The 13,098-nt window shown below is 40.2% G+C and overlaps 1 protein-coding gene across 1 annotated transcript; it reads left to right on the top strand.

The window, feature by feature from the left end:
• The first annotated feature begins 409 nt into the window (after positions 1-409).
• LOC117667972 (uncharacterized) lies at positions 410-8,339 on the top strand. Its single transcript, XM_034421611.3, has 2 exons — positions 410-731; positions 7,177-8,339. The coding sequence occupies exons 1-2, from the start codon at positions 650-652 to the stop codon at positions 8,022-8,024; spliced, it is 930 nt and encodes a 309-aa protein (XP_034277502.2). The 5' UTR covers positions 410-649; the 3' UTR covers positions 8,025-8,339.
• Positions 8,340-13,098: the final 4,759 nt, after the last annotated feature.

The raw sequence follows: 13,098 nt of genomic DNA on the forward strand, positions 1-13,098 counted from the left end.
TAATGATTTGTCACTGATTTTTAGCTCTGCAGTCTCCACAGTCGAGGTTATCCAACCCGCTCTAGTTTTAAAGGTATCAAAAGTTGCATCTTGATCAAGCGTCTCATCTCTCATTTTTTCTACTCTCAAAAATCTTGCAATTAAACCTGGTTGAAACATTTCACAGCTCTGCAACTTAAAATGCCATACAATGTCCAATACGAAAGGAGTTTTAGCACCAATTCTGCTCTCTTTGGGAAGCAGGATGAATTGTAAAGCCTAAAATTGGAGAAAAGGTGAGGAGAGGTGTGGTGGTTGTGATAAATTTAGCACAATGGTTGCTGCTGTCTTGTGATTCCATGCTGTCTGCTGTGAAAGAAAGGGGATTGGTTACAGTCCTTTCATCATTCCATACTTGCCTTGCCAAATTCCCAGTAGGAGGATGTTTCCAAAAGGTTGCACCTGCTCTGTTGAAACAGTAAAGAGTGGCACTCCCAAGCAAGGGATAGCAGGATACCACACCCTAAAAATTTGGGAAATCCAGCCCTGTATCCCAACAGGAACGATATAAGGTGTCTCCTTGAGAGTACCTGGAGCAATTGGTTCCTTAGATGAGCCTGACTGGAGAGTCATAAAGCAGCAAGGTGTTGCAGTGGGCCAAGCCAGAAGGATGAAGATCAGCTTCAGCTTGGGCAGGATGCCCTTCAGTGGAAGCCTTGTTTCCATCTTGGCCACAACTCTACTTTTCACAGGTAAGTAAAGGATGAGTGAAGTCAGAGCAGAAACAGAACATCAAAAAAGAAAAAATTGGAAGTACTGCAAAACCTGGAAAAGTCCTGTTTTTGACTATGGTAGCCAGAAATCAGGAGGACTCTGGTAGCAGCTTTTCAGACATATGTATTTTATTAAACTTTTGTGAGTTGTCTTCATCAGATGTGTGAATGGCTTAGATCCTAACTTCTCCATGCATTGGAGTCGGATGTAGTTCACAAAAACCCCTATCTTGTTCAGTCTGAGAAGGTGTTACTAGGCTCCTTCAGATTTTTAGGAAAGCAGCATAATTTATTGGGAGAATTGGGACTACATTTATAGCAAATCCAGAAGACATCTTGGACCTTGTGAAACCTGATGTGAAGTTTCCGAGAGATGCCTTAATTAATTCATGAGCCACGAGCCAAACCTCAAAAGAAATAGTCATTTATTAGGAGATCCACTGAGAAAAAGAATAAAACATTCTTCACTTTCTGACAGTGGCCACTTTAGCATTTTATTTTATTTTTTCTTATTTTAAGTATCACATTACTTAAGGTTTAGCACTGCACTGAATCGCACCAGCCTATTATTTAGGAAATGTGGAACTGCTGTGTTTAAAACCATTTGTGTCTAACTTTCATTTGACAGCTGTCAGAATGCTTTCAAGGACCATAACATTTATACAAATCTTAGGGAAATGTTCTAGATTATAAGGACTTTGTAATGTAAGTAGGCTGAGAGATGCTCATTGCTTAGTTTCATAGCTGAAAAAATGATTCAAACAATTTAAATAGTAGAGATATGAGTGCATGCCATGGGTTGATAAATTGCTCAGTCTGGAGTTAAAATGAAGTTTGGCTTGGACCAAGTCTTTATAATGATATTTTAGTAACTCTTCCTAGTCCATTGATAGCCTTTCCAATATGCATTTGTGAGTGTTCCGCACAATGTCTAGTTTGGATATGGTAGATTAAAATCTGTCCTCCATCATGACATTCAGTTTTGTGGATGATCTTGGACAAACCAGGTTCTCTTAGGGAAAACCAGGCATGGTTACCAGCAGTCTGAAGTTTTCCTTTGCTCTTTTTTGTGAAGTAATGTATGTGTGGCCCAGAAAGGAAGGAAAAGCAAATAGGTCGTGTTAATAATGGCACAAAAGTGAACCCCCTTTACTCAACTCTGCCGCAAAGCTAGAACCATTATTATTTTAAAAGCTGGCATTAGTGATGTGATGGATCAACTTTAATTAGTCTTAACACTCAGGACAAATGGCAAGATATTTTGTGAATTCTAAAACATCTAGAAACCAACAAATTGTCAATCCCTTTATAAAAAAATTATAAATACTTTTTTTGTACGCAAAGCTATTTTACAGAAATTATTGGCATTTTTTCCCCAGAGTTGATCTGGAGTTTTGGAAAGGCAGGAATCCAATAGCAGATTCCAGATGGGGACTTCTGGAGTCAGCTGGACATCCATATCTTGAAAACAGAATGTCAGGAGAGACAGAAATGTACCTTTTCTTCTAGTCTCTTGTTGACAAGATGGTCATTATTTATTGTTTGGTGAATTTCTCATCTTTTTTTTTTTGAAACTCAAAGAATACTCAAAGTATTCAAACCAGATCTTTTTTTGCTTCTGTAAAACTGGTACATCATATAATTTGGGGCAAGAAACTAGGATTATATTTTTCAATTTTATTTACTTGCATTTGTGTTGGATTGCCACATTTTGTTCTAAGCCTAATTGGGACCAGCTAATGTCCTTCACTTAATGCCTGCAGAAGCGAGGAGTATTTATATTCTGGTTAGGCTGGATTGTCAAGATTTTACACACTTAAATAGTAGTGTGAACATGTCTTCATTTTTTTAATCCCATCTCAGTTTCAAAACCAGGGAGAGCCATATGCTAACTACTAGTAATTGATGTTGACCATGCAATCAGCAACTTCACAAAAATATTTGCTTCTTAATTTGTTCCTTCCCTCAAAATATGGTAACTACTACCACTCTAAGCAACTATCTAATTGGCCAATTTCTTTTACACTCAGCCTCCGTAAGCTTTTTTGAGAATATATTGTGGTGTTCTCTTTTGGAAAAGCACCTGCTGTGGTGATGCAGCCAGCCACATTGCCTCCATTTATCAGCAACCAAAATGGTGAGGTGGCTTTTTCCCTATAGCCCTCTGGAATGCCGTCTGCATCTTGGCTTACATTTAGTCTTCTGGTAGGCAGGCACACCTCCAAACATCTTATTTGGATTCGCTGCCAGCAACCATTTCCATTCTGTAAGAACACCTGGGGCATCCTTCTAAATAGAGGCTGAAGCTTTGATGGTGTGTATATTTGACCCTTTTTTTGGTACCCCATCACAGCTTTGTGAGTCAGGCTGGGCTTCCCCACTCCACCAGTCTGCTCTAGGACTGAAAGAGAGAGGGACTGATCCCCCACAACACCCAAGGAACTTTTCTGTAGCTGTTAAAGGGGCTAGATGCTGGGTCTTTCAGCTGCTTATCAGAAGCACTAGCCTGCAATCTTAGCTGGCATCAGATACAACTATTTTTCCTGCACCCAAGTTTTGACTTTATTTGTCTTCCAGGTTCCAATCCTACCTAAATCACAGAAGCTTATTGGGTGATTTGTGGCTACTCTCTTTTTCTCAATCCAGCCTACTTTGCAGGGTTGCTGTTGCAGGGGAAAATTAGGTCTTGGACCATGCTTAGATAAATTGCACATACCATTAAAAAAGAAAAACCTCTTAAACTATGCTTTCTGAAGTTGCCTAATTTGAACAATGTAATTTATGTTTCTAAATATCCCAGGTTGCCCTGAACATAAATGACTAATGAGAAAGTATTATACCTCTAAAAAAAATTTAAAACAAGTTTTCTGGCTGGGTTCAACTTTATCTGATGTGTTTTAGATTAAGGAGTCTATAAGATTTGGCAAGAGTGGAAATGGGAATTACTGTACTAATGAGTGAAGATGCAAAGGACAAGGCCGATTGAGTGTTTCTCAATCTTGGCAACTTTAAGATGCATGGACTTGAACTCCCAGAAATCTGGGAGTTATCAAGGTTGAGAAACACTGATCTAGATGCTTTGGATTTTACGTGGTCAGGTGGGCATGTTAAAAACAAAAATACAATCCTTCACTTATACTTTGATTGATGGACTCTTGTTCCATGAGGCCCTAATTTCCATCAGCAGTGCCAAAAGGAATTCCTGGGTGCTGAGTTTCCCCGGTGAAGATATGGGCAAAAAGGGACAAACAAGTTAATTGGTTTCAAGGTGGGGCCCGATAGTTTTATAAGTGATACTTACTAGAAAAAATATTTATGGAGAATGTTACTTGAGATTTTAGAATGCGGGAGACACAATCAGAATCCTTTTGAAGCCTGACAAAGCAAGATTTTAAACATTCTTATGTCTCTCAAGGGTCACGGTTGTGAGCCAAAGCATGGCTTCCTTCGGTGAAGTTGGGCATAAATAAAACATTGCTCATTATGCCCTTGAAGACTAAATCAGCAACTTGATTTCAGTTTTACACTACACGCCTTTGCTTTCAGAATTAACCTCCATAACTGCCAAAGTAAACACCACAAGGCTTTCTTTTCCTCTCAACACCATTCTGTGAAATTCCTAAATATGATTTAAAATGAAATATGAAATAAACTAAGCACTGTTGTTGTATCTTAGAGATTAATGGCAAAGGTAGAATCCCCCCCCCAACCTATTATCCGTTGAGGTTCAACCAAATTGTTTGCAAGACTCATTTCTCATTATGATAATTTCAAGTAATTGTAAACTGGGGGGGAGGAGTGTTTCCAAATCCCATTTAAATAATTTATGGTTAAGAGAACATTATGCTGCTTTGTCTGCTTTATTCTTCTCTAACCGGCTTTCCCAAACCAAAGGCTTTTGAAATGGGTTTGACTACACCTCCTATCATCCTCACTCAGCATGAATGTAGATGGATATTTATTTTCCTGTTTTTTTTTTCTTATTTTATGCCATTATTGTTACTACAGCAAGACTTTAACTAATTTTGGAAAAGGTTATTAGATAACACATTTGTAATCACAGCATACACATGCCAAAGAAATAACAGGTAGTCTTCATTTACCAACTACCTCCTTTAGCAAGCATTTGCCGTTACAACAAATCCACGCATTTATGACTTTCATAGGTATTTGAAGCAAAAGAAAGCTGAAGTTACATCATAAATTGTGGTTTCACTTAATGACAGCTTTGCTTAATGATTGAGTTGCCGGTGCCAATTGTGGTTGCGGAACAAGGTGGACCTGTAATATGTTCCACTGTCTACATAGACAGTTCATATATTATTTGTTTGTACATATCCTGCTAATTACGCCCCCTGATTTCCGCTCTACGTTGGTTTGTGTCCTACTTTATAATTTTAAGTAGACATGCAAAAGAAAACCTGCCCTGATTTTTCTGCTGAGGCTTCTGTGCATTTTACAACATAGTGGTAGGCAGAAATTGAATGGGTAAAACCTTGAGTTTGCCATGGAATGCTCAGCCTGTTGAGTCACTCAACACTCCCACTTCTTTAATTACTTGCTTCAGTGAAATCTCCCTTTTCGTGGTGAGAAGAAGTGCTCCAAGCAGCTTTTAATATTCACACAAAGAGCAGATTTTGAGCAGGTATAACTTGTCTAGCCGAGTGACGTGGACATAGAAAAAGCTGCTGTTCTTCCTTCTAGAAAAATATGGTGGCAACAGCACTATGATTATGTGGCTAACAATATCATTTAGTGGACAAAGTATCTTCTTTCCTATAATGCAGTTTTCTAAACTCGGCCACTTGAAGATGTGTGGACTTCAACTTCCAGAATTCCCTGGCCAGTATGTTTGGCCCAGGAATTTTGGAAGTTGAAGTTCATGTATCTTCAAGGTTGGGAAATACTTATAAAGCAGGTAAGAATCATTTCAAAGGATTGATAATGCTTGCATTAAACTAAGACTTAGAACTGGCCAAGTTCCATCCTTGCCTGTCAGGGGCTTCCTCTTAAGAATTGTGAAGATCTTGAGCCTTTCTCTCCCCAGCTTGTGTTTCCTATTTGCTAAATGAGAACAGCAACAATCTATTTGATAGAAAAAGATATTAGGTTAGTCCAGTGTTTTTCAACTTCAGCAACTTTTAGAGAGGTGGAATTCTGGGAGTTGAAGTCCGTACTTCTTAAAGTTGCTGAGGTTGAGAAATGCTGGTTGGAGACACAAAGTAAAATTATCTTCTTTGCTGCCCTAAACAACCAGTTAGAGTAGCTGACAGGTGTGTGGGCTGCTGCCTAGAGCATTAACAAGAATTGCACGGTAGAGGTAGTAAGAGGGAAACATACCTGCTTAACTGGAGAAGCAACGTACTTTGGAATAAGTCTCCTGGGACTTTCCTTTTATTTACTTGAAGATCAGCAGAATTAATCCTGCTTCATATCATGTAGAGTCTTGGGGGAAAAAAGTCCTAACTTTGAAGCCTGAATACAAGTAGTCGACTGGCTGCTTAGTGACAGGTTGAAGTTATGACGTGCCTCCCCTGGGATTCTTACATGTTTTGAAGTTTTGACAGTTTCCCTTCCCCCTGTGGTCACATGACTGCATTTCAAATGCTCGTCAACCACCCTGCATTATGGTCATGTGATCAGGTTTTACTACATTTTTACTGAAAACCGTCTTTTACTTCCAGCTTTTGGCAAAACCAGTCCATAACAAACAATTGGGTAGCTTAATGACTGCAGCATTCACATGACTGACCCAATTCTATGCCAACAAGATGATAGAATTGGGTTGGTCATGTGAATGATCTGCTTTACGATCATCATGACTTACGACCATAGTGCGTAAGCTCCATTACAATCCTAAATTGAGGACTACCTGTATAGATGTGAAAGTATTCTGAAACCAATTTAATGAATTGAATTTGCGGGTCCCTCCTTGCTGACCAAATGGGCAGAAGAAACACAGCATCATATGAAGTGTTGGCTGCTTTCATGTTTTCTATATCAATATTCTGTAGAAAAAATGTGTAGAAAGAAAACAAAACAAAAGCTGTAGACAAATAGTAATAGCTATACAAAGAAAAGGGATTACATTTTCATTTAAGAGTCTGCATTATGAGCATTGATACGTTAAACAATAAAATTAGGGTGTGTTGCAATTTTTTTTTTAAAAAAACCATTTCCTAGACAATTTATGTTAACAGTTACTTAAATTACAAAAAGATCATTATGAAGCTTCCATTGGACAGGAGATTATACAAATAAAGATATTTCCTGTTCAGCTGCTGTTGTATATGTTGTTGCATATTTCTACAAATATGAACAGGGTTTTTAAATGACTTGTAATAGGCAAGTGCTCTGTAATTGTTGGTTGCTTGGTTTATAGATCTATCGCTTTATAATATTTCTCCTTTTTGATTCCTCCTAGGTGTGATATCCATGAGCATTCAAGTGCCTGTTGAGAAAACGGTTGATGTAGCCCCAACTGTGGCCAATGGATCAGGAGCAGAGGTTCCTGAAAAGGAAGGTGCTTTTGAGAAATACAATCTCAAACCCAACGAGTTGGAAGCCAATTCCAGCGAGATGGACTCGACTGAACAGGATGATTCCTGGGATAACATTGGAGCTATTATACCCGACCTAGAAGATCTGGACTCCCCACAAGTTAACGGAACAGAGGGAGTCAATAAGGAGCAAGGAACAACTTTGTGGGGATCTGTAAACACCTCAGAACCCAGAATTCCTGAAGAAGAAAATCTAAAGATTATTGAAGATGAGGAGGAAGATCCTCTGGCTCTATTAAATCTCCTTATTAAAAGAGCTATTGAAGATGATTACGAGGATGGTGAATTAGAGACCATCGATGAGGATGACTTTTCTTTTTCTGACTTGCCCAAGATTTTTGAGCCTTTAATAAAGGCTTTCTCCAGTTCTCCAAGTTCTGAGCCTCCTCCACCAGAAGATTTTCTCTCTTGGTTTCCTTCTCTAAAGGAGCTTCTGTTTCCCCCAAGGGAGGAACCTGCTTCAGTCACCAGTTCACCAAGCAACAGCATCACACAGCCAGCCAGAAGGTCTGAACTCCCTACTTCGTTAGAGCCATCTCTTCAGATGGCCCCTGCCGTCTCTTCTGCTCAGCCAAATGAAGCAGAGAACCTCCCCGTCCCCTCTTCACTGGAGGAATCATTCACTTCTATTGTTCCAACTCTCCCTACCCCACCTCAAACGAGTGAGCCTTCTCTCTTGGATGTCTCAGATTCTGAAGAGAGATTTGATTGATCAGAAATATCAGCTGGATCAAGAATATGTAGCCTTACTTTTTCTTGCTTCTCCTGGAAATTGGGAAAATAAAGACACCGGTTAAGGAAGATTTTGAGGTGGGGAAGAAACACCATCCCTAATTTTTAGATTTTTTTTAAAAAAAGGGATCTGACCAAAGCACAATATGCGCTTTGATAACAATTTTTTTTTGGGGGAAGGGAAGGGGAATATGATCTTGTATACCTAGCAATCCTTTTGAATTTTCTTTGTACTAAAGTTGGAAATGGCCCTTTGATGAGTACTGTTATGACAATAAAGTAACTCTATATTTCAGACACAGGAAATTATAACTTCTTTCGGTAGAATGCCAACTCCAGATCATTTTCCTTACTTTTGTTTCCTAACATGTTGGGGAGGCAACTTATGGATTTGCAGAATCTGCTCTGTGTTTCATCAGAGTTTCGAGATCCACAAATTGAGTTTGGTGCAAAAATAAATACTTAAATTTTACAAATTCTGAGGCTGGGGTTTGGGATTGTGTTTTTTGGGGGGGAGGGTATCAAACCTGAACTTAACCCCTGCTCCTTTGTGTACCTGCGCACAAAAAAAATCCATTCTAGAGTACCCCAAACTGCCTCCATTTCAGCCAAATATTTAAATGGGTTTTTTGTCACTGCTCTGTTGGACAATTAAGATGAGAAATTTTTAAATCTAAATTCTCTGTACTTTATCAAACAAATACATTACACCACAACTCCCAAGGCACCACAGATAGATTAACAACCTAAAATGGGAGTTGTAATTCAATATATTTTATGAACAACAAATTTGAGAATGAAAAGTCTAAAGGGTTAGATTAGTGTGAAGAAGAACATAGGACAGGACATGAAGTTGGCTTAAAGCCCACCAGGTACAATTGGATGAAACTGATTTATGAGGGAGATTGAAAAGCAAAAATGTATGCTGCATCACCAGTTCTAATCTCCTTCCTCCAGTAACTGTCAGGCCCAAACAACCAGACCTACAGGCGTAGTGTTCAAATTTGTTAGTTTATTATTCTCTGCCTATAATACAGAATCTTCTCAAACTGGCAGCTCTTGCCAGGGAAGACCAGATAAGGCACAAATACATTTGGTGTGTGTGTGTGTGTGTGTGTGTGTGTGTGAGAGAGAGAGAGAGAGAGAGAGAGAGAGAGAGAGGGAGAGAGAGAGAGAGAGAGAGAGACTTGGCTCTCTTGTGTTTACATAGTGAGTCTAGTTTAATTCCCTGCTGGGACAGTTGCTCCCCAGCAGTAATCTCTTGAGTAGATTACAGAGGACCACAGTGCAAGTTTATGAGGTGTATTTCTTTTCCAGTATTTCCTGAACCTTCCATTGAACTCTGTTGTCTATATAGGGAAAATCTGTCTTAAAAATACCTACCTATGTCAAAATTACTGCTAATATTCATCTCATGCCATTTTTATAAGAGCTAAGAGCTGTGGTGGCTCAGTGATTAGAATACAGTATTGCAAGCTAATTCTGCTGACTGCCAGCAGTTCGTTTCTCACTCTCTCAAGGTTGACTCAGCCTTCCATCTTTCCCAGATTGGTAAAATGAGGACCCAGATTGTTGGAGCCAATAGGCTGACTCTGCAAACCGCTTAGAGAGGGCTGTAAAGCCCTGTGAAGCGGTATATAAGTCCACGTCCTATTGCTAAGAAATCTGTAGTATAGGACTTAGGGAGTGATTTATTGTAAATCATCAAGAATTCCACTATTGGAGCTATTTTTTTCTCATTAATGGCATTGGGGAGTATTCTAGTAGGTGCCAGAATGATTTGCAGCTACTGGGTGGGAAACAGTTTAGGTACATTGATGTTTGTGTCTGTGTACTAATGTCCCTTTGGTACCCAGTGCCCTACTCCACTACAATAAGCTCTACCCTGTGCACCTTAACTTTAGCCTGCCTTTCACAGCCTTAATTTATTATGATGCAATTAAGTGTTGGCAGTTTAATGGCTACTTGGCTTCCAACACATTTTATCATGTTATTGCTTATTTATCTCCTGCTCTTTCCTTGCTAAAGAAACTGTGGGTTATTCTATGCTTAATGTTTACATTAAGATCCTGCCTGACCTCTCTGGCTCCTGCCTCATCAGTTTCAGCCCTTATACTTCCCCCCCTGCCTATTTTCTTTTTCCTCGTTGAGTGTTACCTCAATTATAGGGGTGTTTTTTTTTAAAAGCAGGCTAGGCGTCCTGCTAGTAATTTACATAGCAGCAAAGCTATTGCTTCAAGATTGCTTTTATCTTCTCCATTTCTCTAACCAACTGGGTGGAAGACAGGCGGAGTCCTGTCAGTTTTCAACATCCAACAATTGAAACAGAGCTTTCCAAAACACACTGTGAAAACCAGAAATGAGATAATTGGATAAACAGTTGTTTCAGGTAAAAAAAAAAAAGATTGAATAAACAGGAAAACATTTTCAAGAGCAGAATAAAGGCCAGGATGTGAAATGTGCCATCTTAGAAAAAACAAAAACAAAAAAATTTCATCTGGGTGCTTGGCAATGGCAAAGGTAGGTCATTTATTTATTTAATTTATTTATTTATTAAACTTCTATACCGCCCTTCTCCCGAAGGACTCAGGGCGGTGTACAGCCATATTAAAACAAACATATACTCACAAAATTTAAAAACAATTTAAAATAAATATATAAATTTGGCCCTTAAGTTAAAAGCTCCAAACACCCAATTTAAAATTCATTTTCTAAACAAGCCCGGCCTGTTGGAATAAAAGAGTCTTAAGGGCACGGCAAAAGGTAGGTAGGTTGGGGATCATGCGAACCTCTAGGGGCAGTTCATTCCAGAGGGCAGGTGCCCCCACAGAGAAGGCTTTCCCCCTGGGTGTCGCCAATCAACATTGTTTGGCCGACGGCACCCTGAGGAGTCCCTCTCTGTGGGAGCCTATTGGCCGGTGGGAGGCTATCGGTGGCAAAAGGTGATCTCGTATATACCCAGGTCCTAAGCCATGGAGTGCTTTAAAGGTGGTGACCAGCACCTTGAATCGCACCCGGAAGACCACCGGGAGCCAGTGCAGCTCGCGCAGGAGAGGTGTTACATGGGTGCGCCGTGTCGCCCCCATAATCACCCGCGTGGCCGCATTCTGGACCAGTTGGAGCCTCTGAGTGCTCTTCAAGGGGAGCCCCATGTAGAGAGCATTACAGTAATTCAGACGGGACGGGACGAGGGCGTGAGTGATCATGCGCAAGGCGTCCCGGTCCAGAAAAGTCATGTTTGAAAATGACAAAAAATGTGCTCTTGTGGAAAGGGGTGGGGAAGGGAAGGGATCCAACAGCCCAGCCAGTTAGTGGTGAGAGATGGCCTGGCTTGAAAAGTGAAGCAAAAAGAAAATATACGGCTTGATCTCAACTCTAAAACAAGGCACAGAGTCACATAGAAGCTGGGTCATTTTACATACATCCAAACGTTAGCTATTAGAATAGATCTGCCAAACCTCTTTTGGTGGCTGGGGAATTGCGGGAGTTGAAGGCCACACATTTTAAAGTTGCCAAGGTTGAAAAAATCTGTGTTAAGGTATAATTTCAGGCAGCATTTCTACTGTCCACAGAAGAAATTCCAAGAAGAAGAAATTCACTAGAGGCGGATAGGTCAATGCAGGTCTCAACATCCACTGTTGGGTTAAAGAAAGAGAAGAGATGTATGCAACAGGGCTTAGAAAGAGGGAGTAAACAGATATGGTAAAAGAAACTGGTATGAGCATTCAAGGGGTTAGGGTCAGGGGTGAACCAAGAACCTTGGTGGCGCAGCAGACTAAAGCACTGTTAAGTTAAGGTGACCAGATTTTAACATTGGTAAAGAGGGAATTGTGGGCGTGGCTTATTTTGTGGGCGTGGCTAGCTGGTCATGTGACTGGGTGGGCGTGGCTAGCTGGTCATGTGACCGGGTGGCCATGGCTATGTGTATAGGGTAAGGTGAACAGATTTTAACATTGGTAAGAAGGACACCATTGTGGGCGTGATTTATTGTGTGGGCGTGGCTTGAAGGCCATGTGACTGGGTGGGTGTGGCTAGCTGGTCATGTGACCGGGTGGCCATGGCTATGTGTATAGGGACTACTCAGAGGGCTGAAAAGTCATTTTTGACAGGTCCTCACACTTTTGACTGGTCCTCACACTTATGACCATCCTCACATTTATGCCCGTGCAGTATTCTTAACAACCATGTCACTCATTTCACAACTGCTTCTCTTCACCATGGTGACAAGATAGGGCAAAAACGTAAAATGTGAGGACAGTCGTAAGTTCGAGGACTGGTCAAAAGTGTGAGGACCAGTCAAAAATAACTTTTTCAGCTCTCTGAGTAGTCCATATGCACAAAAGGACTAACCAGAGGGCTGAAAAAATCATTTCTGACAGGTCCTCGCACTTTTGACTGGTCCTCACACTTATGACCATCCTCACATTTATGCCCGTGCAGCATTCTTAACAACCATGTCACTCATTTCACAACTGCTTCTCTTCACCATGGTGATAAGATAGGGCAAAAAACATAAAATGTGAGGACAGTCGTAAGTTCGAGGACTGGTCAAAAGTGCGAGGACCAGTCAAAAATAACTTTTTCAGCCCTCTGAGTAGTCCATATGCATAAAAGGATACAGCAATAGAGAGGGATGAAGGAAGGGAAGGGAAATTAGAGTAGGAGTGAGGGTAAGAGTGGGAGGAAGAGAGGAGAAGGAGAAAGGAAGAGGAAGTAGGGAGGAGAAGAAGAGGGGGGGAAGAGAAAGTAAGAAGGAAAGAAAAGAGAGAGGTGGTAGGTTTGAGGAGAAAGATTGCTGTACAATAAAAAAGATGAAAGGGAAGAAAGCCAACCCCAAACAAATATAAAGATATTAAGATAAAGAATGAATGGTTAAACTTTAAAGAATAAAAGAGAACAAATATGAATAAATAGCAGTAATTAGAAACACACATACAGACATACAATTTATTTTCTTTGAACAGAGTATTAGGCCGGTTCACAAATTTAAACAGTGTTTAGTCACTTCAATTAAATTTACAATTTCTATATTCCCTTTTTGCCATATTTATTCC

Source organism: Pantherophis guttatus, chromosome 2 (assembly GCF_059756535.1).
Source record: "Pantherophis guttatus breed Tessera chromosome 2, ASM5975653v1, whole genome shotgun sequence".
NCBI classification, from domain to species: Eukaryota; Metazoa; Chordata; class Lepidosauria; order Squamata; family Colubridae; genus Pantherophis; species Pantherophis guttatus.